The sequence below is a fragment of the Engraulis encrasicolus genome, unplaced genomic scaffold, assembly GCF_034702125.1.
Source record: "Engraulis encrasicolus isolate BLACKSEA-1 unplaced genomic scaffold, IST_EnEncr_1.0 scaffold_49_np1212, whole genome shotgun sequence".
Taxonomy (NCBI): Eukaryota; Metazoa; Chordata; class Actinopteri; order Clupeiformes; family Engraulidae; genus Engraulis; species Engraulis encrasicolus.
The window spans coordinates 657,643-683,098 of record NW_026945808.1 but is presented as its reverse complement, the minus strand read 5'-3'; the positions used below and the strand labels follow the sequence as shown (position 1 = coordinate 683,098).

The following is a 25,456-nucleotide window of genomic DNA, read 5'->3' as shown; positions in this document are numbered from 1 at the left end:
CCACAAACAAGTTTCCTAATAAATCGTGTTTTCACTTATACAGTTCAAAAATGCCTCGTTTTCAACCACATGACCCTCCTTGATCAATCAGCGAAATGTCGAGCAATTTGGGGCTTGTTAAATGGTTATATTTATGATTGTTGTCAACATGGCATGTTCGGTGTTAGCTAGCTGTATACCCATAACTGATACATGGCTGGATACGTTGGCTAGCCACTAGCTCGGTAGACTAGGTGTCATTCCCATCTATTTAGTAAGCGACTTACAGACTTTCAAAGCTCCCAAATGTCTCGTTTTAATGACATGGATCTTATTAGAATTTGGGGCAGGCATATAATACAAGGCTGGATACCTAGCTCTGTGTTGTTGACGACAGGTTAGCTAGCCACTAGCTTGGTAGACTAGGTGTCATTCCCATCTATTTAGTAAGCTACTCAAAGACTTTCAAAGCTCCCAAATGTCTCGTTTTTAATGGCATGTGTCTTATTAGAAATTGGGGCAGCAATTTCATTCTACACCTACAGTAGTGGTCTGATAATAGCGTGTGACTATCTGGTTCTGTAAAATGCTCAAATTAGCTTACCGAGCTAGTTTAAAACATCGAATGATCAAATGGTAATGTGTTGAGATCTATTTGTGTCCGATAAGTTCATGGTGTATTATTACATCAATCCATGTCAGCCACGAAATGTATTATCATCCAGGCTTTTTAAATTAAGTAAACACTTTCGTGCTGTACGTAGCACCGGACGGACACCATGCTTCTTAGAAAGTATCCTGTTTACTAGTTAACCCGGCCCCCCTCGCGATTTGATTGGCCCTGTCATCGGATAACTTTCAGCCTCGCAAAACGACCGGGGTCCGCTAGACTGCCCCCGGGAGCAAATTCAATTTGCGGTCGCTAGGGGCGTCTAGATTTCTAGGCTAACTATCTGGGCCTGTCCATCCATACTACCTGACCAAACTACCTGGGCCTCACCATACTACCTGGGTTAGCCATACTACCTGGGCCTCATCATACTACTGTACTTGGGTCATCCATACTACCTGGGGCCCTCACCATACCAGAGACGATCTATAGAGAATCTTTGACCATACAACTTATTCAGAATTAACCACAAAATAAACCACCCACTTTTTTCTGAATAGAGTTTAATTAAGAATAATTTAAATTTTATTTAATTAAGTGTTAACAGGATATTTTCCAAAGCAGAATTATTTTGAGTTAAGTTGAGTTAATTTGGAATTGAATGTCCCATGTTAATGATCTGTCTGTCTCCTTTATGTGTGTGTGTTTGTGTGTGTAATTGTGTATGTGTGTGTGTTTGTGTGTGTGTATGTGAGTGTTTGTGTGTGTCTGTCTGTCTCCTGTGTGTGTGTTTGTGTGTGTCTGTCTGTCTCCTGTGTGTGTGTTTGTGTGTGTCTGTCTGTCTCCTGTGTGTGTGTCTGACGTCTTCTGATCAGTCTGACGTCTGTGGTCGGCGTGTGCAGATGGCCACAGCAATAACAGCAGTAACCATGACAACGATAACCCCAGAGATGGCCGTTGCCCTCAGGAGACTCACTGAGACCCCGCCCCATCCGCTGCAGACAGAGGCCACGTCCACGCTGGCCCGCCTCCAGCTGACTGGGTTACTATGATTACAGGAGACGGTGGTGCGGTTGACGGAGATGGAGAGGAACCTTCCTCCGCCCTCCTGAGAACAGACGGACTCGGACTCAGTGCTGTTGAGGTCGATGATGCAGGTGGTGTTCAGGGCCGTGTCAGGTGACACAGCACACCTGAGAGCCACGTTACAGGTGACATTGCTGGACCAGGCCGACAACAAGGTCAGGGTAGGGGGCGCTGCATGCTCTGTGATGAAGAAACAATCACAACATTGTGCCTCAATTTTAATAGTTTTAAAAGATAGAATGAAAGTGAGATATTTCACTTTCACCAACAAAAAATACTAACACATAATATATTATAATAAATTGTACAATGTCTGAAGTTTTGTGTCTTACCCATAATGATGAGGTTGTATGAATGCGAAACATTGTATTCGCCCCGCTCGTAATACTTCTCTGCCGTGTACACCCCAGAGTGATTCCTCTGAAGGTTCCTGAGGTGTAGACTTAAAGTGTTTGTATCAAAGTGAATGAATCTTTCAATAAATCCTTCATACTTCAGTTTGACATTGAATGGTGGTGGTTTATGGGGGAAGTAATCCATAACGATTGTTGTTTGATTCACCCTCCACTGAAGGTGAACGAGTCTAGGTTGGTCCTCGCTTGCATTCAAAGTGATGTCTCCTCCCTCTAGGACAAACCACTCTGCTCCAGCTGCTGCAACACACACATGCACGCACGCACGCACGCACACACACATACACACACACACACGCAGCCCAGAAACCCAAATCATGTCACGTTGACACTTTGTACCTTGGCGATATACACTTGTATCCCTTCACATCACATACCCTCTGGAAGAAACGTGCAATCACCGTGGTAACCTGTCCCCAAAAATGGCCAACACTGCAGTGGACTTACAATGCCAAACCCCTTCAGGGAAACAGAACCTTAGAAAACAGAACCTTAGAATACAGAACTGTCCGTCAGAAATCAGTTCAGCTTAACCCCTGAAGACACGGCATTATAAATTAGCTGTTACTAGAATGGCAATGACCAAGTCGTAATGTATCACTAAATGCCCTGTGCACTGTCATAGTAGTGTAATACTACAGAAGTTAACTTTCGATGTCTATTACAGCGTGCCACAGGAGATACGGCGTGCATTAAAGGGCTACAGGTGGTTGTGCAGGTTAAGATTTAAAAGAATTTTCACCACTTTATTGTAAGTAGTAAACAATAGCCTCTTACTGCAGCTGGGGTCGCCGGTGGGCCTATTCACTAATTGCTGAAAATACTCCACTAAATTATAAGCCCATTAAGACATAGCCATAACAATGTTGGTAACAGTAAGGCTATATCATGGACTCTGCGCTAAGGGGTTAAACTACTATCCGTTGTATTTGGTTGGGTACCACAAAACATAACATTACGTGTATATGAAAAAGTGTCAGCTATTCTGTCCCCATAAAGCAGTGCATGACATAATGTAGGTGAAAGAGACCCAAGACTCTAGAGACTCTCTGCTGAGGAGGAGTTCCCAATGGTGACATCTTTCTCCACAGAAAAGGAACTACAGCTATTAACCATACAACTCAATACTGTTACCAACCAAATTATGGAATTATGTTGGCTGTTAGACTGCAGATTTCTTGCTTTACATACAATGCAATGTACCTTCTCTGCGACACCACTGAGTCCCAGCCACCACTGATCTACTGCAAATAATGTAAAATACTTTGCGTGCTACAGTACAAGGAGCCGTGGCTAGGGCATAATTAACATCTGGGTAGGAGATGAATTGGGGAGCTTATTTACATTTTCACAGCTGTGCGACAAAGCTGAAAGCTGAAAACCGTGCCGGCAAGGATGGATTACTACATAAGCCTACCGGGCCCAGGCCCAGGGGCCCAAGAGTCAAGGGGGCCCTGGATGTCAAGCATCTATAATTCCTTTTTCATTTTGCGCTAAAATCACACTTTTAACAACTTTATTTTCAATAATCTATTCGGCAATGCAATGCAGGCAAACTCCATAATCGATGCGGCAAATGTTTTAAGTTTCAATTCCGTGGACATTTCAGGAGCAAATGAATGTTAAATTAAATAAAAGCATTGAAAACTGCAAGGCAAGACTGATACAGCAAACAGCCAATAAAATGTTGCTCAATATCTGACTACTCGTATTGCCTCATCATGACTGATGAAACATTTGCTTTGCTTTCAGTAGAAATGTAATGCATTGCAATCATTGAGAGTAAATAGAATGGAGGCCAAAATTCTATTTCATTGTTGAAGCCAAGTTGGAGCCAAGGTTGGACCCAAAAAGACCAAAAAATGGCCAAATCCCATTCATTCCTATGAGAGACATAAAACCCTGTATCTCCCTTAAATGCCACTCCAGGGGGATCATTTTTCGCTCAACTAGTAGGTCCCCTTGCTCTCCAACTTACCAGGGTGGTGATTTTTTGTGGTGATGTTTTATTTAAGAGAGATATTAAAAGTTAAATTGACCAATGAGCATCAGAACATGGTTTGATTGACCGTTAGAAGTCTTGTTGTTGTCCAATCAGCACCTGCGTTTGGCGTTGCTAAGGTGGAATGTAAGTTGGAATGTTCCCAAATCTGGCTTCAAAGCGGTGAATGGCAAAAAGCGTTGATTTGGCGTCCATTCTATTTACTGTCAATGGATTGCAATGCATTGTAGAATTGAATTGAATTGAATTGAATTGAATTGAATTGAATTGAATCGAATTGAATCGAATTGTGAGGGCAGTGCCAATGCACACCACTATTATTTTCACATTTTCCCTCGGGACGTACCCCCGAACCCCCAACAACATCTGGCCTAAAACCCTGATCTTTTTGTAAACTAGGAACACCCATGGAGGGGGAGGGGGGCTTTCTTGTTGTCTGTCCCAGACTGTAGAATTGAATTGAATTGAATTTGAATTGAACTGAATTGAATTGAATTGAATTGAATTGAATCGAATCGAATCAAATTGTGAGGGCAGTGCCAATGCACACCACTATTATTTTCACATTTTCCCTCGGGATGTGCCCCCGTACCCCCAAACCCCCAACAACAACATCTGGCCTAACCCCCTGAACACCCATGGAGGGGGAGGGGGGCTTTCTTGTTGTCTGTCCCAGGGGACCATGTTGTCATAATGCATCCCTGGGTGCCGGTGCCCATTCCCGCACGCAAGTCTGTGCGTTCGAGAACCAGAAAGTTGGTTTGCGATCCCAACCAAAAAAAGACTTTTTCACCATGAACCGTGACGACAAACTGGACATCAGCAGGTTCATCCGGGTAACACACAGTCACATGCCGAAAAGTTCAGAGCCCACTAGGAACACGAATGATTCGCAGGTAAGGACTATAGTTCCGTTGCCTGGTTAACAGCAGACCTAATCACAAGTGAGATTAGGTCTGGGGAGTTGCCTATTGTAAATTCCGTAGGGGGCAGAATACTTGGCTATTATGACACACTGCTCACACTGCTCTCTGATTGGGCAGAGAAACTGTTAAGGTCGGAATGCTTGGCCATTATGACACAGGGCCCATGATCTTGGACATTATGAGTCATCCTCGCCAGACTGTCTTTCAGATCGAAACGATTGTGTAGAACTAAAGGCAGTATGGGAGTTCCCAGGCTAATAGTTCCGAGCATAATTGGTGCGGGAACGGACACTGACACCGCTCTGATGATCAGCCTGAAAGCAGTAACAGTGATTCTGTGATAGAAGTTCTAAAGGAGGTGCTCCATTCATGTGTGCATTGCATTGGCTTTAGTGTGTGTCACCTGCTGATTGGACCTCCGTTGTCAGTGTGTCTCACCTGTCATAACAGGCAGTGCCATCAGTCCAATTAGCAGCAAAGGAAACATGACGTCCAGATGAATCCAAACAGGTAACACAACGTCCAGGTAACACAACACGGCCTAAACTCAGCTTCCAGGCAAGACTTCTCCCGGCGTTTCCCCAAGGTAACGATCTACACGCAAGACTGAAAGAATCTCCAAGTAAAAGTACTCGTGTCTGGTTCAATCGTCTGCCTGGCATCAAAGAGGATGCAGGAAGAGAAGACTGTGATAGGCCTATGTCACCAGGAGGGCCTATTGGTACTGCAGATTCTAATAATCCTCTCTGTCTGCGCGCCACAACACTGTATGATCTGGTGCTTCTCAGGACAGCCCAGTGAAGTGAGACACCCTGACTTTTACAGATATAGTTTTGCACTTCTGTGATTTCAGAAGTGCTATTTCCTCTTGTTATTTTAATCATGTTTGTCCCCGAATGTCACTGACTAACTGTATGCAATGTTTTCAGGGAAAAGGTAGTGGTTCTGTCAATATTGCACCTTGCGAATTTATCTGCATACCTTGCATTCAGTTGAGCCCCAATGTGCAAAATTGACATACAGTAATATATGCATGGCAACATGTTTCTGCACGACATTTGTACGTGCATGCTGCAGTAAGCATATTCCAGCCATTCTAGCCCCGCTGCTTTTGGAATTTAGAGAGTAGATTGCCAGCGAACGAGACCAATACATCTGCTGTGATATATGTTTGTTAAATCTTTTCCATTATTACTTCAATGTTTGAAATTCGATGGCATCAAAGTTGCGAAGTCCTTCTGTATGTCCCATGACTAGACACCCTTTTGCTTCTCAAGCCACATGTAGGCCTATATACAGTAGATGCCGCCAGTCCCAATTGAGCCTCCCTCTCTCGCCCTCTGCTAGTGGGGGGAGATCAAAAACATACTTGAGTCTATGGGGAAGATATTTCAATACACTGATTGTGATCACTATGCTTAATGGTTTCAGTAATATTAATCTCCACATTGAGCTTGATGACATTGTAAGCAATAAAATAGTTTCAGTAGTCGCAGGATGTCATTGTAAACAACAATATCATAATTGCAATAGTCCCAGTAAAGTGCAAGTGGCATAATCATGGCAATAGGCCTACACTCCTACCTAGCCTGTGTTTCATGCAGAAAGAAACACAGTAGAAGTTGTTATAGGGGTAAATGTTTAGTTGCTTCATAGGGTTGTAGTGTGTGTGTGTGTGTTCCCACATAGTGCGAGGCTTGTCTAAAATAGTGTCTCTGTCTCCAATCTGCGCACTGAGGCCTTCGAGGGGACAGGAAGTGAAACATTTTTTAAAAAAAGCTCAGTCACATTCTTATCTGCTGCAGACTTTAAATGAGCACAGTTGCATCAAGCTGAAAGCTGTGGGAAGCCACAGGGTTTCTACATGATACAGTATGTTCCACTAGCTTTCAGTTCTGATACAAGTCACGTGTTGTAACTGTATGAACTTCTGCATCCTGTGATCATGTCTGTGGACCATTGTTTGTATATTGCATTGTTTGTATATGATCCCCAAACTTTACCATGACAAGGCCCTCCATATACTGGTAAATATCAGCCAATTTCAGCCCTTACATGAGTTGACTTGTGCCATGCTATTCTTTCTTATGCACCCCCTTTCATTATCATAGTCTACTGTAGGTGGGTGAGGCGGCGCTCCACTTGGATATATACAATAATAACAATAAAAGTAGTTATGTTCAGAGATGCAATAGATCATTATAACGCTGTTGAGAAAATGATTAAGCATATTTTGGATGTTTTTCTTTATATTAGTTATTCACTTCATTAAATTATTAACTTTCTTGTGCCATACTTTTCCTGCCAACCTGCCATGGCCCCACTAGCACTTGAACAACACATAAAAACAGTCTCATGCGCAAGCTGATCCCTGCGGTTTCACTACAACATTCACACCAAACTGTACATTAATATAGCCATATCTATCAGCCCCTTTCACATTGTTACATTTTCAGCAAAGTATTTTATTAAAGTGAAGGCATGCTTTCATCCTTCTTTCTTTTAAGTATGTGATGGGTTTTTTGCCTCCATTGTGGATAGGACAGTGAATGCCTACGTTCACCTGATGTTTTTAATTCTGAATTAATAATTCAGAATTAAATAGTTCTACCATGAAAGACTCGATAGACCAAAAGAAGTTTAAGAGATTTATTGAAACACTGAAGTATGCAGTAGCGATTGTCTTTGGCGGAGGCCCCCGCCTGCTTAGAATAATTCAGATGAAGAGGGCGCATATCCTGCCGATGGATAAGGCAGGGGGCGAGAGCCTACCCCCCTTTACAGGAGAGGACCATCGACCTGGGACCGTGAAGACTAGGGCAGATGCTCTCAGCATCCTTGTGGTGGCAAGGCTGAAGGGAAGATGCCGAACTGCGTCGAAAGCAGGGACACCTTGCAGATTCTCCACATGGGACGAGGACGGGCCAGCAATGGAGGTTGAAGGGGAGGTGGTGGGAGCGTTGACACCAGCGTACTCTAGTCAGCAGAAGAGCAGAAATAGACAGAGGGTTTATAAATGAGTAGGCAGGCTTCCTATTGGCTGTAGGCAATTGAATGAGAATGCAAGGGAGAGGGTGTGCCTAAGAACAAGAACAGTGATTGGTTGGTTAATTTAAGGGAATAATTGAGCTGAATACCGTCTCATCTTCCTGGCAGAACTTAACGCCTTAGCTTACATTTCCTTCGAGTTCACTTTGATCTTTCATTTAATTCCGAATTGCTCAGTGTTTACATGACGTTTTCAAAGCGGAATTAAGCTTTATTCAGAATTAAATTGAGTTCATTCTTAATGAAATTTCTCATGTAAACCCGGACCTGTCGAATCCAGATGTCCAACGTACGGAATATCAGACCTGTGCTGACACAATATTCTACACAACGACTGGTCCAGGCCACGGTCCTGTCCCGAGTTGACTACTGCAACTCACTCATGACAGGTCTACCTGCTTGTGCGCTAAAGCCTCTGCAGATGATCCAGAATGCGGCGGCACGGTTGATTTTCAATCAACCCAAAAGGACCCATGTTACTCCTCTATTTATTGAGTTGCACTGGTTACCGATCGCCGCCCGGATCAAGCACAAGGCATTGACCCTTGCCTACAAAACCATCACAGGAACGGCCCCAGCTTATCTGAAGGACCTACTAACGCCTTATGTTACTGGAAGAGAACTGCGCTCATCCAACACAAGCCGTCTGGCTCTGCCATCCAGTCGCTCTAGGTACTCCCAGTCAAGATTGTTCTCCGTTGTGGTACCCAAGTGGTGGAACAGTCTCCCAGAGGCAGCAAGACTGAGCACATCTCTTACAGCTTTCAAGAAACAACTAAAGACATTCCTCTTTCGAGAGAATCTACTAGACTAATGCTTGAACTGGCCTTGCCCCAGGGCAGACTCCTGACATGATGTTTAGTTTAGTTTAGTTTAGTTTAGTTTAGTTTAGTTTAGTTTGTGAGTGTGTGTTTGTGTGTGTACTCGTTATTTACTCTTTATATTTAAACAAAACAAAACAAAAAACTAACCCCTCTTTGCAACTGCACTTGTTGTTCTGTACATCTCCTGTGCACTTTGTATTTGCTTGTGATGTTGGCTTGATTATGTCCTCTTTTGAAAGTCGCTTTGGTTATAAAGCGTCTGCCAAATGCAATGTAATGTAATGTAATAATGTAAACATAGCCAATGTTACATATCCGCCTGCTGGCGCCAAGCTCATTAGATATTTTGTGCAGAAGTCCAACTTCTCTTATCATTTGAAAACATCACTTTACATACAGTATTCAGATTTCTATCAACTGCTGGCATTTCAGGATGCACAGTCTCACAGCAAGTTTATTTGAACAGCATTTTGTCATTGCGGTGTAGATTTTGAGACAGGCATGCCACGGACACTGCGCAAATGACGGGATCCTACCTAGTGCCTCTTTAAGGAGATGTTATTCATGTCAGAGGTAGGGCAGTAACAATACACTCAACTCACAATTCAGTTTCACAACACTCATCAATACACTCAATTCATGATTCAGTTTGCCTTTTTGACCCACAGTTCGACACACCCCACCCCATTTTTTATGTATCTGTTTGATGGTCATTTCAAATAGGTTACTAGCAAGAGGCTACAATTTCTTAAATTAAGTTTAGTTTACAAATAACAGGGATGTAGTACTCGGCCCGAGTCCGGATTGGACTTGTCTCGGACTCTGTATTGTTTGGGCTCGGAATTGTTTTGGACTGGACATAGGTCTTGCCAAATTCTGCTTTTGGACTCGCCCTGGTCTGTCATTATTTTGTTTAGAACACTGGCCATGGCGGAGCAGTGGGGGGGTGGGGGGGGGACATATGGGCCAGGAACCCCCGGCCTCACCACTTGGGGGGGTGAGCTCTGACAGTGGCTTTCGATTGCCAAACATCTTGTAGGGGCCCCATTCTACGATATTTTGTGGGCCTGACACATCTCCCGCCCCCCCAGTCCCAATACCAGTGCTCCGCCCCTGAACACTGGCCATCATAGATTCTAAAGTGGAGCTTGAAATCCAATGACAAACAAGTTTGTCTTCACATCCATGGCATATAGGTAGGTAACCTTCAAAGGTTCACATTATTGACATTCATCCTTTTCATGGTTTAACACTGACCTTATTGTCACCAAAATAATATCTTTAATGATATTCGGGTCGGTTTTGGGCGGTCAGGACGTTTGAAATGATGTCGCATTTTATAGTAGGCCATAGCCTTTTTTCTTTGAAATAGATCAAGTTTATTTCACTGAAAAGCTATGATGGTGCCCCACGAGCTCTGTAGGAGACTTAATGAAGCTCCTGCATCGGCCGAATCCTCTGCGCGCATCTGGTGCAGCAGGTGCAACAGTTGAGTGCATTTAGCTGACAAGAGGGTGCTCTCTACACAGAACAATGATGGATAGGATAGCCTACACATTTTATTATACAATTGTAATGGTTTCGCGCTCCTGTGTTGCTTAAGCCGGGCATACACTGTGCGATATTTTCAGTCGTGGGTATTAAGCTCCTGCTCACACTGCACGAGAAAATTTCGCGATTTAAAAGTTCATATCTCACGTCTCACGTCCCACGTCCTCACACTATAGGAGCCGACGGTCGGATGCGAGCAGAATGGTCCGACTGTGTGACACGACACGCGTGTTTCCCGGGGCTGCAGAGGAGGGAACATGCGCACCTGAGGTGGAGATGAGGACGCGATCAAGAGCGAATCGCACAGCTCTATTAACTTGTGCATGTGTGGTATCAAATCGGGTCATAGCACTGCTTTAACTGTGTGATTTAGTCACGAGGCGTGACCAGGATTTCAATCAGTTTTGATTTTCTTGCGACCCTGCTATTGCACGATCGTGAGGAGAAATCGCTTGTCGTTACCCCATGTACACTGCACGATGCGAGACTCACGATTGACCTGCGATTGAGCAAGAAATCGGCCCGACTCCCAAAAAGTCGTGCGAGTGCCAAACCTGGGCAAAATCAGGGCAAAAGTCGCACAGTGTAAGACCAGCTTTACAGTAGAGATGCACCGGATCCTGATTTTTAGGATCCTGCCGGATACCGGATCCACTGCTTAAGATCCTGCCGGATCCGGAACCGGATACCGGATCCTACAAAAGGGTTGAAACATATAGTCTATGCGCACACGTGGGCCCTTTTTGTTATGTTGGCTCAAACTATTTTTTAGACTCCTTGGCTTATTGCCACACTGCCCGCAACCGACGCTTCCAAAGGGCTTTCACTCCATGCAGCAATTGGGGTTGTGAAAGACTGACTGAAAAGCCTAGGCTAGAGATGCACCAGACCCTGATTTTTAGGTAACATGCCGGATACCGGATCCACTGCTTAAGATCCTGCCGGATCCGGATCCTGTGAAAAACCCTATTATCCTGTCGGATCCGGAACCGGAACCGGATCCGGTGCATCTCTACTTTACAGAGTTTGTTTTCATTTCCATGTGGTCTTATAAGGTCCGTTGTGCGTTGCCAATGACGCTAGGATGTTCATAAGACACACAAAAGTGGGTCGGGTCAAAATTTTTCATGAATTCTTGCGGTCACGGCAAGCGGGCGGGCTAGGGAAAAAAACGGTCGGTTGCGTCGACCCGCACATCACTGCAATAATGACAGGTAGAGCTGGATGGCTGAAAGTGTCATGCAATGCAATGACCCTGTATGTGTGTTTCTCTGTCTCTATCTGTGTGTGTGTGTGTGTGTGCGTGTGTGTGTGTGTGTGTGTGTGTGTGTGTGTGTGTGTGTGTGTGTGTGTGTGTGTGTGTGTGTGTGTGTGTGTGTGTGTGTGTGTGTGTGTGTGTGTGTGTGTGTGTGTGTGTGTGTGTGTGTGTGATTAGTAAATGGTGGAAAATTTGTGTATCTAAATAGAGAGAAGTCATAAAAAAGGATGTCCTAATATGTGAGCAGTCATAATAAATGATGTCCGCAATAAACCATAGTTATTGAGAGGAGAGGCGGCCATTACCATTATTGTTCCATTTAGAGAAGCCAGATTGGGGAAGTCATAACAGGTTGTAAGCCACCGCATAAACCCTGGGCTAATAGAGAGGATAGAGAGGGCTACTCTGATTCAGAATACAGCAACATACTTGGCACGGCTAATGTCAGAAAATTAAGTGCAAGGTTTTTGAAATAATACCATTCAACTACGAAGTAAGAAGGCAAATGGTAATTGTGTCCACGAAGCAAGAAGCGAAGGCGCTAGCTGTGTCAAGACGGCTGTGTCTACCAAGGAGGCAAATGGACATCTGGCCGCAAAAAGGGAGAAAAAGTGTCCTTTATCATATGTCCGCCATGACAAATACATGATGATTTCCGTGTGTGAAGGATCCATTTCATTTAGCAGTGTTTCGTGTTTACCATGACTTCTAGGCTACTAGCGTCACATCCTAGGGCACAGTCACCATCTGATAGCACCATTTTTGAATCTCAAGAAAGGCACACTGTCTACAGAGGAAATGCATCTAATTATCTGGATTTGGCAGGACATTTAAGTCTCTCATCACTTTGATTCTGTAGGCGTCATTGTGACTGCTAACATGAGGTTTGGGGCATTTCGAGGACATAGCCTACCACTGACAGCCAGAGACTAATGCATAGGCCTAGTTTATGGGATGCAAAGAAAGACGATTTGGGAGGTCTGTGCCTCACCACGTGACAGATTTACACCTGTCTGATATGACCCAATTTAACACCTGATGCAAAAACATTTAACTTCCCATGTCTGTCAGGAAGTGTTGAGAAAGTATCTGGTCTAGTCTAGACTGCTGTCTGTGTGGCTTTGAGTACGTGTCTAGGCCCACAGGTTGAGGTCATGTGTGAGGAAACCCACACTGTCCCCACATATCTATAAATCCACAGTCTAAGTCTGTATTTATCTGTGACGAGACTACAGCAGAAAATGTGCAAGATGTTTGCTGAACAGACCTGTGTTTTCCTGCTTACTCTAATCACAGGTAAGGAAACTCAGTTTTGACAATTTTATGGTCTACACTATCCTCAAATCCCTGTAATGAATACTGTCATTTGAGCTAAAACAAACAGTAGTTATTTTAGAACAAACTAAAATGCAACATAAAGTATCTCAGTGAAATATACCCTGTCTTAGTATGTATTCATACCCCTTCGAATATTGTAACGTTTTGCCTCAGCATGGTCACAAACTTAACTGTTATGCAAGGCACTGTATTCTTTAAGTCAAGTCTCATCTCACAGAGATGTCTTTCTCTCCACAGCATATGGGACGTTCGGGGCGAAGGCAGAAGTATCTGTCACCCTGAACATCACAACAAGTCCTACGGATAAAAATACGTTTAGGTGGATTTTTAACAAAACAAAAGAGATCATTGTGCACATGGGAATTGGGAAGGATGATGGCAACATACTCTCCGTAATGTTCCAACAAAGAGCAGAATTTAACAAAACCACTTTCTCTCTGCGCCTCTTTAACCTGACCTCAGACCACTCTGGCCAATACATAGCAAGATACGAAGATACTAAGGATGACAACGTTGGTAATTACATCGTCCTTGTCACCGGTGAGTTAAATGACATTTTTCTCCCTGACAGCACACACACTCACATATCCAAATGCATGTGTAACATACTGTAGTAGCCATGAGACATCTGAATACAGTGTAGTGTAGTTTAGTGTTTATTCAACTTCTTTGAGTTCTCAGAATAGTGTTGAATTGCCTTTTTTCTACTGTGGCCAGGGAGAGTGTGCCCATGCCTGCCTATGGGGAAGGCACAGAGTAATCTCTAACTGCATGGCTGGATTGGCCATAGGGAATACATTGGCCTGACCCTCAGAGCCTCATGCCACGACAGCAGGCCTATTTCAAACAGATATAAATAAAGCATTTTGGGTGTTGCGGTCAGAATGGCTCATTAGATGATTAAAGGCCACAGGCTTCATTGCCTCTGAATGCTTGGTGAACCGATCCTAGCTGAAAATGCCTGGCCCATTTTTTTATTCCCAGTCCAGCCCTGCCTATTGCTACAATACCTGAGGAGTAAAATGATTTTAACTCGACAAGGTAGAGCCAACAAACTTTTGCTCTGCCAAATGTATGTAATTAATAAGAAACATCTATGCCTAACCATCAAAATGGACATGCAGAAACATTACTTGTCTCTTTAATTACCTTATTTTTGCGATCAACCTCCTTAGAATTGTCTTTAGTTTGACACTTTATTAGGTAGATATTACAATAGAGGGGGGGGGGGGGGTTGACACCGCAGTAGGTGAGGGTATACTGATGTCGTTCACACTATTAATAGCCTTCGTCGATTAGATTGGATATCTGCCGCCCTTACGTTAGTCAACTAGCCCATGTAAACTAATACTCCATGACAACTTAACGGTCAAAACTTAACTCCAACCATACTCAAACACAGTTGAGTAATGCAACACCTTGAATAATGAAAGTGTCAGCTTAGTGCAATGTAATGTAATGCAAAAGTGTAGGGTGGGGGTACCTTTAGAGGACTTTGTCCTGTGCCTAGCCAACGCTGTCAGCAGCCCTCAACAACCTCAACTCACCAACCACTAACCCCATCTTTGCAATATGATTGGCTGAGATGTTTGTCAACAACTGTCTTTGTTCCGCCCTCCTCCTGTTCTTCTTTCATCTCTTAGGCCCAGATACATCTGCCTGTAATTGTGTGCCTACGCCTGGACCCTCCCCCACTAAAGGAGGCAACTCCTCACCTCCACAACAAGGTGTGCCAATGCCTGCCTATGTAGAGAGAATAGAGTAAGCGCTAACTGGACTACATACACGTTGGGTACGTTCCAATATGCAGCCTTGCGTCCTCCATTTTGTGCTTGAGGCCTTGTACCAGGAAGTAATATGTTGTGATGACATCACTGACAACAGCATTATATTTCAATATCTTGCAAAAGCTCAATTGTAAAGTCATTTTCTCATTTTCAAACTAGATGGTGAATGAAGAATAGTTCCCCAAAAATGATAGAGGCTAGGATGAGAGTGGGGAAACCTAATTGAGGTGGGGCATCAGCATCCCGTGAGGCCACAAGCACAAGTGAAGGACGCAAGGTCGCATATTGGAATGCACCCTATATCTCTGTTTTCATGTCACCATTGGTTTTGATGATTTTCTGCACTGACTTATACATTTTTCCCCCAGCCTTCCAATGTTGTTGTACTGCACAAAAAAATAAATTTGGATTATGGATCAGGCCTTCCTCCCCGGGTTCAAAAGACCTCTAGGAAATGAAGAACCATCATTTGTTTAATTACCTTATTTGTGCTTGTGTTTCAACAGAAAGCGAGCCATCTAAGTCCTGCACACCTCTTGCCAACCAGGGCCTCATTGCCATTGGACTAGCCATAGCATTAGCATGTGTCTTCAAACAGGTATGTGGACCAATCAGAAAGCCACAACTTGCCCAGACTATTGGTAATAGACGACCCTACATAATATAGAATAGAATCGAATAGAATAGAATAGAATAGAATAGAAGGGAATATAATACAGTAGAATAGACATCCTTTATTGTCATTATACAGAGTAAAATGCAGTTTAAACCCCCCTACAAGGAACACAATACGTATAAATTATATAACATTTTACTGTAAATAATGTACTAAAAGACAACTACAAAACTATGATGCTATAGGAACTTTTATACCAACTCAAGCACACAATAATAAATAGCACAGTAGTTTGGCAAGTCTCTAATATAACAATATTGTACGCAATGCAGTGATGTACACTGCTATTCTCAAGCTTGCTGGTGACTTTTTACCGTTCCACCATAGAGAGCCTGCTGACCTACGCAGTGTCAGTGTGGCACTCAAGCTGCACTGAGGCTGACAGGAAGAGACTGCAGAGGGTGACCAAAACAGCGCATTACATAGGCTACCCCCTGCCTCCCATACCCACCATTTACAACTCCCGCTGCCTAACTAGAGCCAGGAGTATCATTGAAGATCCCTCACATCCTGGCTCCCATCTCTTCACTCTGTTGCCCTCTGGCAGGCGCTACAAGGCATTACCAGCCAGAACCAATAGGATGAAGAACAGCTTCTTCCCCAAAGCTGTTACAACAATGAACTCTCAGTTACTGGACAATGTTCATCTATAAAGGACTGTGCACCTTCTAGGGAAGCTCAAATCTCAGTATATTTTGTATAATGACAATAAAGGCTTTCTATTCTATTCTATTCAGGAATGCTGATAAGATAAGATTATATAAGCTATAAGATCACCTTCATTGTCTGTTTGCACACAAAAGTTGTCTTGCATGACACTTCCCCACAATCCACATATAAACGCACATTAAAACCCAATATGGCCCATAGAGTCTGGACATTTAGGTCCATAAGCTGTTACGGCAACTTATATTTGATCTTATCTTACATTTCCCTCCATACAATCACTATAGGGTTAATGTTTGGAGACTGTCTAGGCCACTTCATGACCTTAATGTGCCTCTTCAGCCAGTCTTTTGTTGCTTTGGCCGTATGATGTGGATTATTATCATGTTTCACCTGACTACAGCACCTCCCAATCATATCCAAAATATATTTTGTTTCGATTTAGTTTCCAGTGTAATTAAAGAATCCAATAATATGTCAAGCTTGGAGTAATGGTCCAATATCTGGGTTTCCTGTGATTATAGATAGAAGCAATCATTATGTAGTAAACATGTAGTGGACTAAGATGGTTTGCAATGTAATCCAACTGATATGGATACAGAAGGATACGACCATCTGATCTCTGTGCATCTCTCTTCTCTCTCTCTCTCTCTCTCTCTCTCTCTCTCTCTCTCTCTCTCTCTCTCTCTCTCTCTCTCTCTCTCTCTCTCTCTCTCTCTCTCTCTAATACACACAGGTAGCCAAGGTAGCCTGTCCAGCATAACCATGATGGTAATAATAATAATAATAAAAATAATGATGATGATGATGATAATAATAATAATAAAAATAATGATGATGATGATGATAATAATAATACTAACAATAGTAGGCCTTATAATAATAATTTTCTTTTTAAAAATTATGCAGGTTTGAAAATGCTGGAGGGTCTCCGGACGTCTCCGCTGCAATGAGCAACGCATGACAGTCTGTGTGTGTGTGTGTGTGTGTGTGTGTGTGTGTGTGTGTGTGTGTGTGTGTGTGTGTGTGTGTGTGTGTGTGTGTGTGTGTGTGTGTGTGTATGTGTGTGTGCGCGCGTGTGCGTGTTGGAAACGTGCTGGAAACTAGACAGTCTGTTGTGTGTGTGTGTGTGTCTGCAACCCACAGAGCAATAAATAATATTCCAACAAAGTCCAGACTCTCATTCTTTTTTTTATAATTCCTTTATAATTCCCTATTTATAAAACCTTTCCCATTGTTGTTTGACTCGCCATTTCGAGCGAGGTGGGCTGGGGGTCTTCGCCGCCGACACAAGTGAAAGTGAAACTACTTGTAACATAGCCTAGGCCTATAGAGGCTACAGCTCTGGCAAAAATTGAGAGAGCACCTCGAAATTATAAGTTTTTCCGGTCTTACTACTTGGCAGTAACTTGTGTCAGTAAAATGAACACTGTTGTTTCATTCTAGGCTATAAACTACTGTCAACATCTATCGAATGAAAATATTAGAGCATTTACAAGCGGATTCCAACACTTGGTGTCTTGTGAGTAAAATAAAAATGCTGGCATTTTCAAAACATTCAATCAATCCATAGGATGCACAATGGCCAACAAGGTCAACATAGCAACTGTTAAATCGAGGCAAAAGTATTGTTTTGAGGGAAATATGTGTTCATTAAAAATTCGACCCATGCAACAAATCTCAAAAACGTTGGGACAGGGCCAAAACATGTGGATAATTCTAAAAGAAACTCAAGGAAGACTGTAGCCTATTAAAATGAGCTATTGACAGCCAACATGAATGCCCAAGTAAAAAAAAAGTGTACTTAATATATACTTAATAAGTACGTTTTATTGTATTTAAAGTGTACTTCAAAAGTGTGTATTTAAAGAATGTTATTTTGGGACAACTTATAGTATACTTAAATGTACTTGAAATATAATTAAGTAGAGCTTAAACACATTTTAAGTTGACTTTTTTGTACTAAAATTAAACTTTGTATAAGTGTACTTAATATACTAAAAATATATTTAACTTTAAGTACATTATAAGTATACTAACCAAGTCACTTTAAAATGTGTTTAATGTGTACTTTAGCATGCGGATAAGTGCATTTTAAGTACATTAGAAATCTATTTTAACGTCATGAGAAAGTACTTTATAGTATACTGCAGAAGTACATACTTAAGTTGTGTTATTTTGGGACAACTTATAGTATACTTAAATACACTTGAAATATAATTAAGTAGAGCTTAATCACATTTTAAGTTGACTTTTTTGTACTAAAATCAAACTTTGTACAAGTGTACTTAATATACTAGAAATATATTTAACTTTAAGTACATTATAAGTATACTAACCAAGTCACTTTAAAATGTGTTTAATGTGAGCTTAAGCATGCGGATAAGTGCATTTTAAGTACATTAGAAATCTATTTCAATGTCATGAGAAAGTACTTTATAGTATACTGCAGAAGTACATACTTAAGTTGTGTTATTTTGGGACAACTTATAGTATACTTAAATACACTCGAAATATAATTAAGTAGAGCTTAATCACATTTTAAGTTGACTTTTTTGTACTAAAATCAAACTTTGTACAAGTGTACTTAATATACTAAAAATATACTTAATTTTAAGTACATTGTAAGTATACTAACCAAATAACTTTAAAATGTGTTTAATGTGTACTTTAGCATGCAGATAAGTGCATTTTAAGTACATTAGAAATCTATTTCAATGTCACAAGAAAGTACTTTATAGCATGCTGCAGAAGTATATACTTAAGTTGTGTTATTTTGGGACAACTTATAGTGCACTTAAATACACTTGAAGTATGATTAAGTAGAGCTTAAACACATTTTAAGTTTACTTTTTTGTACTAAAATCAAACTTTGTACAAGTGCACTTAATGTACTAAAGCATACTTTACTTTAAGTAAATTTCAAATATATTCACAAAAATCGCTTTAAGTACATTTTAAGTGTATTGACTCTAAATGTATTTTAAGTATACTACAAGTAGATTTTACTTTAAGCACATTTCAAATATATTTATTTTAAGTACACTTTAAATATATTTCAAAAAATATATGAAAAAAACATCAATGTAATTTCTAATTACTCATTTCCATTGTACATTGTCTTGTTCACAATCATCAGCCATTCACATGAACCTTCCTTTCACCTTCACTTCAGACAACAACCACTGCCTCAACCAGGATTTGAACCCACAATTCACTGAACCACAGACCTGCACTCTAACCACTAGACCACAACTAACTGTTATACAATGGGCACAATTACGTTCTTGAAGTAATAGTCTTGAGTAGTACACTTTAAGTATACTTTTATATACTTAATAATAATACTTAGAAATCATTGGTGGTGGTATGCTTTTATCGAATTAAAGACACTTTTACATGTTTAATTTGTGCACCAAAAAGTACACTTAAAGTGCACTTAATACACTAATAACACAACTTAAGTACAGACTTCAGTATTGTGCTTAAAAGTTTAATAGGTAAGGCCTTACATGCCTTTTTAAGATCTGTTTGTGCTCTTCAATATGGTGTTTTTACCATGAAAATACATTAACAAAATGGAAGGTGGAAGGTTATTTAATGTTACAAAGCATAATGAATAAATAAGCCTAGGTTAAAATACACTAAAATGATGGTTAAGAAAAAGTACACAGGTGAAAAAAGTGTACTTAATATACTTAATAAGTATGTATTTTTGTATTTAAAATATACTTCAAAAGTGTGTATTTAAAGAATGTTATTTTGGGACAACTTATAGTATACTTAAATACACTTGAAGTATGATTAAGTAGAGCTTTAAGACATTTTAAGCTGACTTTTTGGTACTAAAATCAATCTTTGCAGAAGTGTACTTAATATACTAAAATCATACTTAACTGTAAGTACATTTTAAATATACTTACTAATTCACTTTAAAAGATGTTTAATGTGTACTTTAACATGTGGTTAAGTGTAACTATTTGAAGTATGCTACAAATCTATTTCAAGGTCATAAGAAAGCACTTTATAGCATGCTGCAGAAGTACATACTTAAGTTCTGTTATTTTGGGACAACTTATAGTATACTTAAATACACTTGAAATATAAGTAGAGCTTTAACACATTTTAAGTTGACTTTTTGGTACTAAAATCAAACTTTGTACAAGTGTACTTAATATACTAAAATCATACTTAACTTTAAGTACGTTTCAAATATTCTTTCTAATACCAAACTTTAGCACATTACTTTTAAAATACAAATACACTTAAAATACACTTAAAATATACTACACTAATAGTATGTTTTCAAATACAATACATTTAAATACAATACACTAATAGTGTATTTTATAATACTACACTTTAACACATTACTTTTAAAATACAAATGTACTTAAAATAGACTTAAAATTTAATATACTAATAGTATATTTAACAGTACCACACTTAGTACACTTAAAATATAATACACTAATAGTATACTTTATAATGCTACACTTTAGCCCATTACTTTTAAAATACAAATGTACTTAAAATACATTTAAATACAATACACTAATAGTGTATTTCATAATACTACACTTAAGTACATGACTTTTAAAATACAAAGATACTTAAAATACACTTAAAATATAATACACTAACAGTATACTGTATAATGCTACACTTTAGCACATTACTTTTAAAATACAAATGTACTTAAAATAGACTTAAAATACAATATACTAATAGTATATTTGACAATACTACACTTTAGCACATTACTTTTAAAGTACAAATGTACTTACAATACATTTAAATACAATACACTAATAGTGTACTTTATAATACTACACTTAAGTACATAACTTTTAAAATACAAAGATACTTAAAATACACTTAAAATATAACACATTAATAGTACACTGTATAATGCTACACTTTAGCACATTACTTTTAAAATACAAATGTACTTAAAATAGACTTAAAATACAATATACTAATAGTATATTTGACAATACTACACTTTAGCACATTACTTTTAAAATACAAATGTACTTACAATACATTTAAATACAATACACTAATAGTGTATTTTATAATACTACACTTAAGTATATAACTTTTAAAATACAAAGATACTTAAAATACACTTAAAGTATAATACACTAATAGTATACTTTATAATGCTACACTTTAGCACATTACTTTTAAAATACAAATATACTTGAAATACACTTAAAATATAATACACTAATAGTATATTTTACAATACTACACTTAGCACATTACTTTTAAAATACAAATGTACTTACAATACATTTAAATACAATACACTAATAGTGTATTTTATAATACTACACTTAAGTATATAACTTTTAAAATACAAAGATACTTAAAATACACTTAAAGTATAATACACTAATAGTATACTTTATAATGCTACACTTTAGCACATTACTTTTAAAATACAAATATACTTGAAATACACTTAAAATATAATACACTAATAGTATATTTTACAATACTACACTTAGCACATTACTTTTAAAATACAAATATACTTAAAATACATTTAAAATACAATACACTAACAGTATATTTTATAAAACTATATTTAAGTACATAACTTTAATAATACAAATGATTTTAAAATATATTTAAAATACACTAAACTATAAGTATATTTTTAAATACCATACTTAAGTACTGTACTTGATAAATAGAGTGTACTTAAAATATACTTTCAGAAAATTAAATATATTTAAAGTACACTTAAGTACACATTTTTTGACCTGGGTACATAAATAAAAGACCATCATCACAGAGAGAGGCTGTGGTAGGCCTACTCAGTAGCGAAGATGATGAGGTACTAATTACTGATCTATTACACAGAAAGTTTGAATGATCAAAATTGCAGGCATATAAGGCCTATTTCCGTAATGCAGAGTTCTGTGAAATCATTGCACGAGTTATGAGATCATGACATACCCATTGTCAATAAGCAAACTATGACACTCCAACAATGACAGCTGTTGAAAAAATGACCATTAACACAACACTTGATTAATGCACATGATGCAGACATTTAACAGTGTTGCATGTGGCGAAGATCATTCTAGATGCACTCAGAAGACACCTGAAACTGTCCTGATTACAGAATGGAACATGTCATCCTTTTTTTAAATCATGAAGTCACGCACCCTCCAGGTTACATAGAAGATGAATACTTTAGCTTGATTTAGTGGTCAGTCTGAAAGGTGGCGTATATGATGGTAAAGGGTCATTCCACGTCAACTAAACAGGAGCCCGCACACTTAGGTCTCAAAAAAATGTGGAAAAAATCACCAAATATATCCACGGTACTTAAGAGAAACGCTGTAAATGTATTTGAATGTCAGATGTATACTCTCCGTGTTACAGCCAATTTTACTGGGGGAGGGGGGTGCCCATTTTGTTCACAATATTTTTTTTGTCAAATTCACAAGCCCGTAGCTCAATAACTAAACCATGTAGGAAGCTCAAATTTGGCGTGCTGGCACATAGATAGGAATAATTTGTTGCTAAACTGTCCGTTTTTGTCTGTATGATCCTGCATCGTCATAGCATTCCCTCAAAGATGATACAAATTGTACTGGAGTTTTTGGCTGTGCTCTGTTTAGGCCTTCAGAAGACATATTTGTGCCCAACATAGCCTCTTGATTTTTTCCCCCTTGTAGAGACAAGTAGGAACACTCTCATAAAAAGCTATAAATAGAAAGGAAACCCCATCAGTGTTTGACCAGAAGACCTCACAAGTTTGCGCAGGTCCCCACTTCAGCTCCTCCTCATTGCCTGTCCCCCCACTCCTCACACGTGGTGTGTTAGTAGAGCAAACTGGTGCGAGCTCATCGTCTCGTTCATATTTGTGGCCGACTTTAGATGCGCTGTATTTAATAACACCCACATCGTGACAACAAATTCTCGCTGACGTGCCTTTTGCAACATCGACGCTCGCAACAAAGTCGTATGGGGCTAATCTAACAGCCTCTGCGCTCCTAGGCGCTCCTCAGCGCTGTCTGGATGACAGTGCCACCCGGGGAAAAGTCGCGAGATTCCTCTCTTGTATTACTCATAGAACCTATCTAGTTTCACTTTCACTTGTCTCGACGGCGATGACCCAGGCCCATCTCGCTCGAAATGGCGAGTCCAACAACAATGGGAATGGTAAGCGCGGGACTCGGATATGTTTTTTAATAGGACTTGCATTAGAAGGATTCGTGTTTTATTGAGGGGTTAACGCACGTGTTGAGTAGTTCCAAGTGAGACTGTTGCCGAAAATAAAGGCAGGAATACATGAATTTTGAAGGAGAGACGCGGAAATAAAGGGACATGTTTTTTTCTTAACGGTAACATTAACAAGGGAGCAAAGGTGTAGGTTTGGCTCGAAAAGTGGTGGGGACATTTCAATCGCAAATGGTCCGGATATGCTGTTTTGCATTATATTTGTGAAAGAATGGTAGGGACAAGCTAGGTTTATCTGGAAAGTGGTAAGCTTAGGCCTATGGACATCCCCACCGTCCCCCCTAAAATTACGGCCATGCAAGGGAGGTCTTAAGATTTTGATCTGCGGTGTATGCAATGGAGAAGTGCATTGCAATCTATTTTGGGAAATACACAATCCAATATTTGTTTAGCGAAGACTCGAAAACATTGATGCGCGCGTCGACCTCACCACACACAAATGGCCATTGCTAGTTCTATCTGCTGTTTTACCGCAAGCACAGTCGTCTGCTGCAATATTACACGGGGCAAGTGACATTGTAAACATTAAATTGAACACTAAAACTTTATCTTCACAGGGTCCCAAGCACACACTCACTGAGACGCCACCCACAGGAGGTAGGAAGGTGTCACATTTCTGTAAACAATCCCAGGTGTTACATCGTGTGTGTGTGTTGGGGATGGGGTGGTAACCAATTCCATCGACAATTGCTGACGAAGTTGATCCAGTTGTAAGAACTATATGATGATGAATAAACCCAATTTATAAACTGGCAAAAGGAAAAGTATGGAATGAAATTGTCCTGTTTTGTGTGGGGAGGGAGGACAGAATAGCTAAAAACATGCCTACACGGTCTTAGATAGTAGGCCTATATACACCAGCTATTACACCGTAGGCCTATCCCCTACCTGAGTTAGATGTTATATTGCATAGGATTATTAATGTAACTTAAATGATGTGAAATTATGGTGGTGTGCACAAATGAGCACACCCCAGACGGATGCTAAATTCCTATCTTTTTAAAACAAATTAAGACATAGCCATTACAAATTTGGTGACCGTAAGGGAACATAGGCTTGGCGCTACCAGGACATTGTTTATTTATTTTGTTTTCCTTTCTATCCACCCAGTCAAAACTATTGTAACTTGTGAAAATATCTGCACAATGAAATATTCTGTGTTACTTTTCAAAAGGGATTATCAATGCTTGGCAATAATACTGTGTCAAGAGGAATTTTGCAAAAGGGGATATTGTTTTAAGGCACAATGACAATGATTATTACACAATACAGGCAGATAGGCAGGCAGACAGACAGGCAGGCAGGCAGACACACAGACAGACAGTCAGTCAGGCAGGAAGGCAGACAGACAGACAGACAGACAGGCAGTCAGGCAGGCAGGCAGGCAGGCAGACAGACAGGCAGGCAGACATACAAGCACGCACGCAGGCACGCAGGCAGGCAGGCAGGCAGGCAGGCAGGCACCCAGACAGACAGTCAGTCAGTCAGTCAGGCAGGCAGGCACTCAGACAGACAGACAGACAGACCTGCACCCAGACAGGCAGACAGACAGTCAGGCAGGCAGGCAGACAGACAGGCAGGCCCGTCAGGCAGGCAGACAGACAGACAGGCAGTCAAGCAGACAGACAGGCAGACAGACAGACAGGCCGACAGGCAGACAGACAGGCAGACAGACAGACATGCAGGCAGACAGACAGGCAGACAGACAGGCAGACAGACAGACAGGCAGACAGACAGACAGACAGACAGACAGGCAGACAGGCTGGCAGGCAGGCAGGTACAGACAGGCAGGCAGGCGGGCACATAGACAGGCAGGCAGGCAGGGAGGCCAATGTTCTCAGCTACGTCCGAGACATTTTTCAATGCGGTGAATCCGAACGGTGCACGATTAATTGATGAACTCATGCTAGCCTTTTCCCATATTAGCCCAAAGCTGAGCAGTTAACCCATGTTTAACCTCTACCGCAATGTTGCAAATACACATTTTTGCACCCACTGTCTGTAGCCTATATGGCGAAACTGAACAACA

The 25,456-nt window shown here is 40.4% G+C and overlaps 1 protein-coding gene and 1 long non-coding RNA gene across 2 annotated transcripts; one reads left to right on the top strand and one right to left on the bottom strand.

Annotated features, from left to right (window-relative positions):
- Positions 1 to 910: 910 nt before the first annotated feature.
- On the bottom strand, positions 911 to 9,920 carry LOC134444289 (uncharacterized). Its single transcript, XM_063193642.1, has 3 exons — positions 9,875 to 9,920; positions 7,799 to 7,992; positions 911 to 1,952 (listed from the first exon to the last, which is right to left on the bottom strand). Exons 1-3 carry the CDS (start codon positions 9,918 to 9,920, stop codon positions 1,461 to 1,463), a joined length of 732 nt encoding a protein of 243 aa, XP_063049712.1. The 3' UTR covers positions 911 to 1,460.
- Positions 9,921 to 15,326: 5,406 nt separating this feature from the next.
- Positions 15,327 to 17,157, top strand: LOC134444296 (uncharacterized). The gene is made up of 3 exons (XR_010033917.1): positions 15,327 to 15,420; positions 16,901 to 16,935; positions 17,074 to 17,157. It is a non-coding gene; the product is annotated as an uncharacterized LOC134444296 (long non-coding RNA).
- The last annotated feature ends 8,299 nt before the right edge of the window (positions 17,158 to 25,456 follow it).

What these genes read in the sequence shown, in the direction of transcription:
- LOC134444289 (XM_063193642.1), bottom strand. Translation starts at nt 9,920, where the DNA reads ATGTTTGGCAATCGAAAGCCACTGTCAGAGCTCACCCCCCCAAGTG. An exon ending in AGAGCTCACCCCCCCAAGTG is followed by an intron (nt 7,993 to 9,874) that starts GTGAGGCCGGGG and finishes TCTGCTGACTAG; the next exon opens with AGTACGCTGGTGTCAACGCT. An exon ending in CAGGTCGATGGTCCTCTCCT is followed by an intron (nt 1,953 to 7,798) that starts GTAAAGGGGGGT and finishes ATTATGTGTTAG; the next exon opens with TATTTTTTGTTGGTGAAAGT.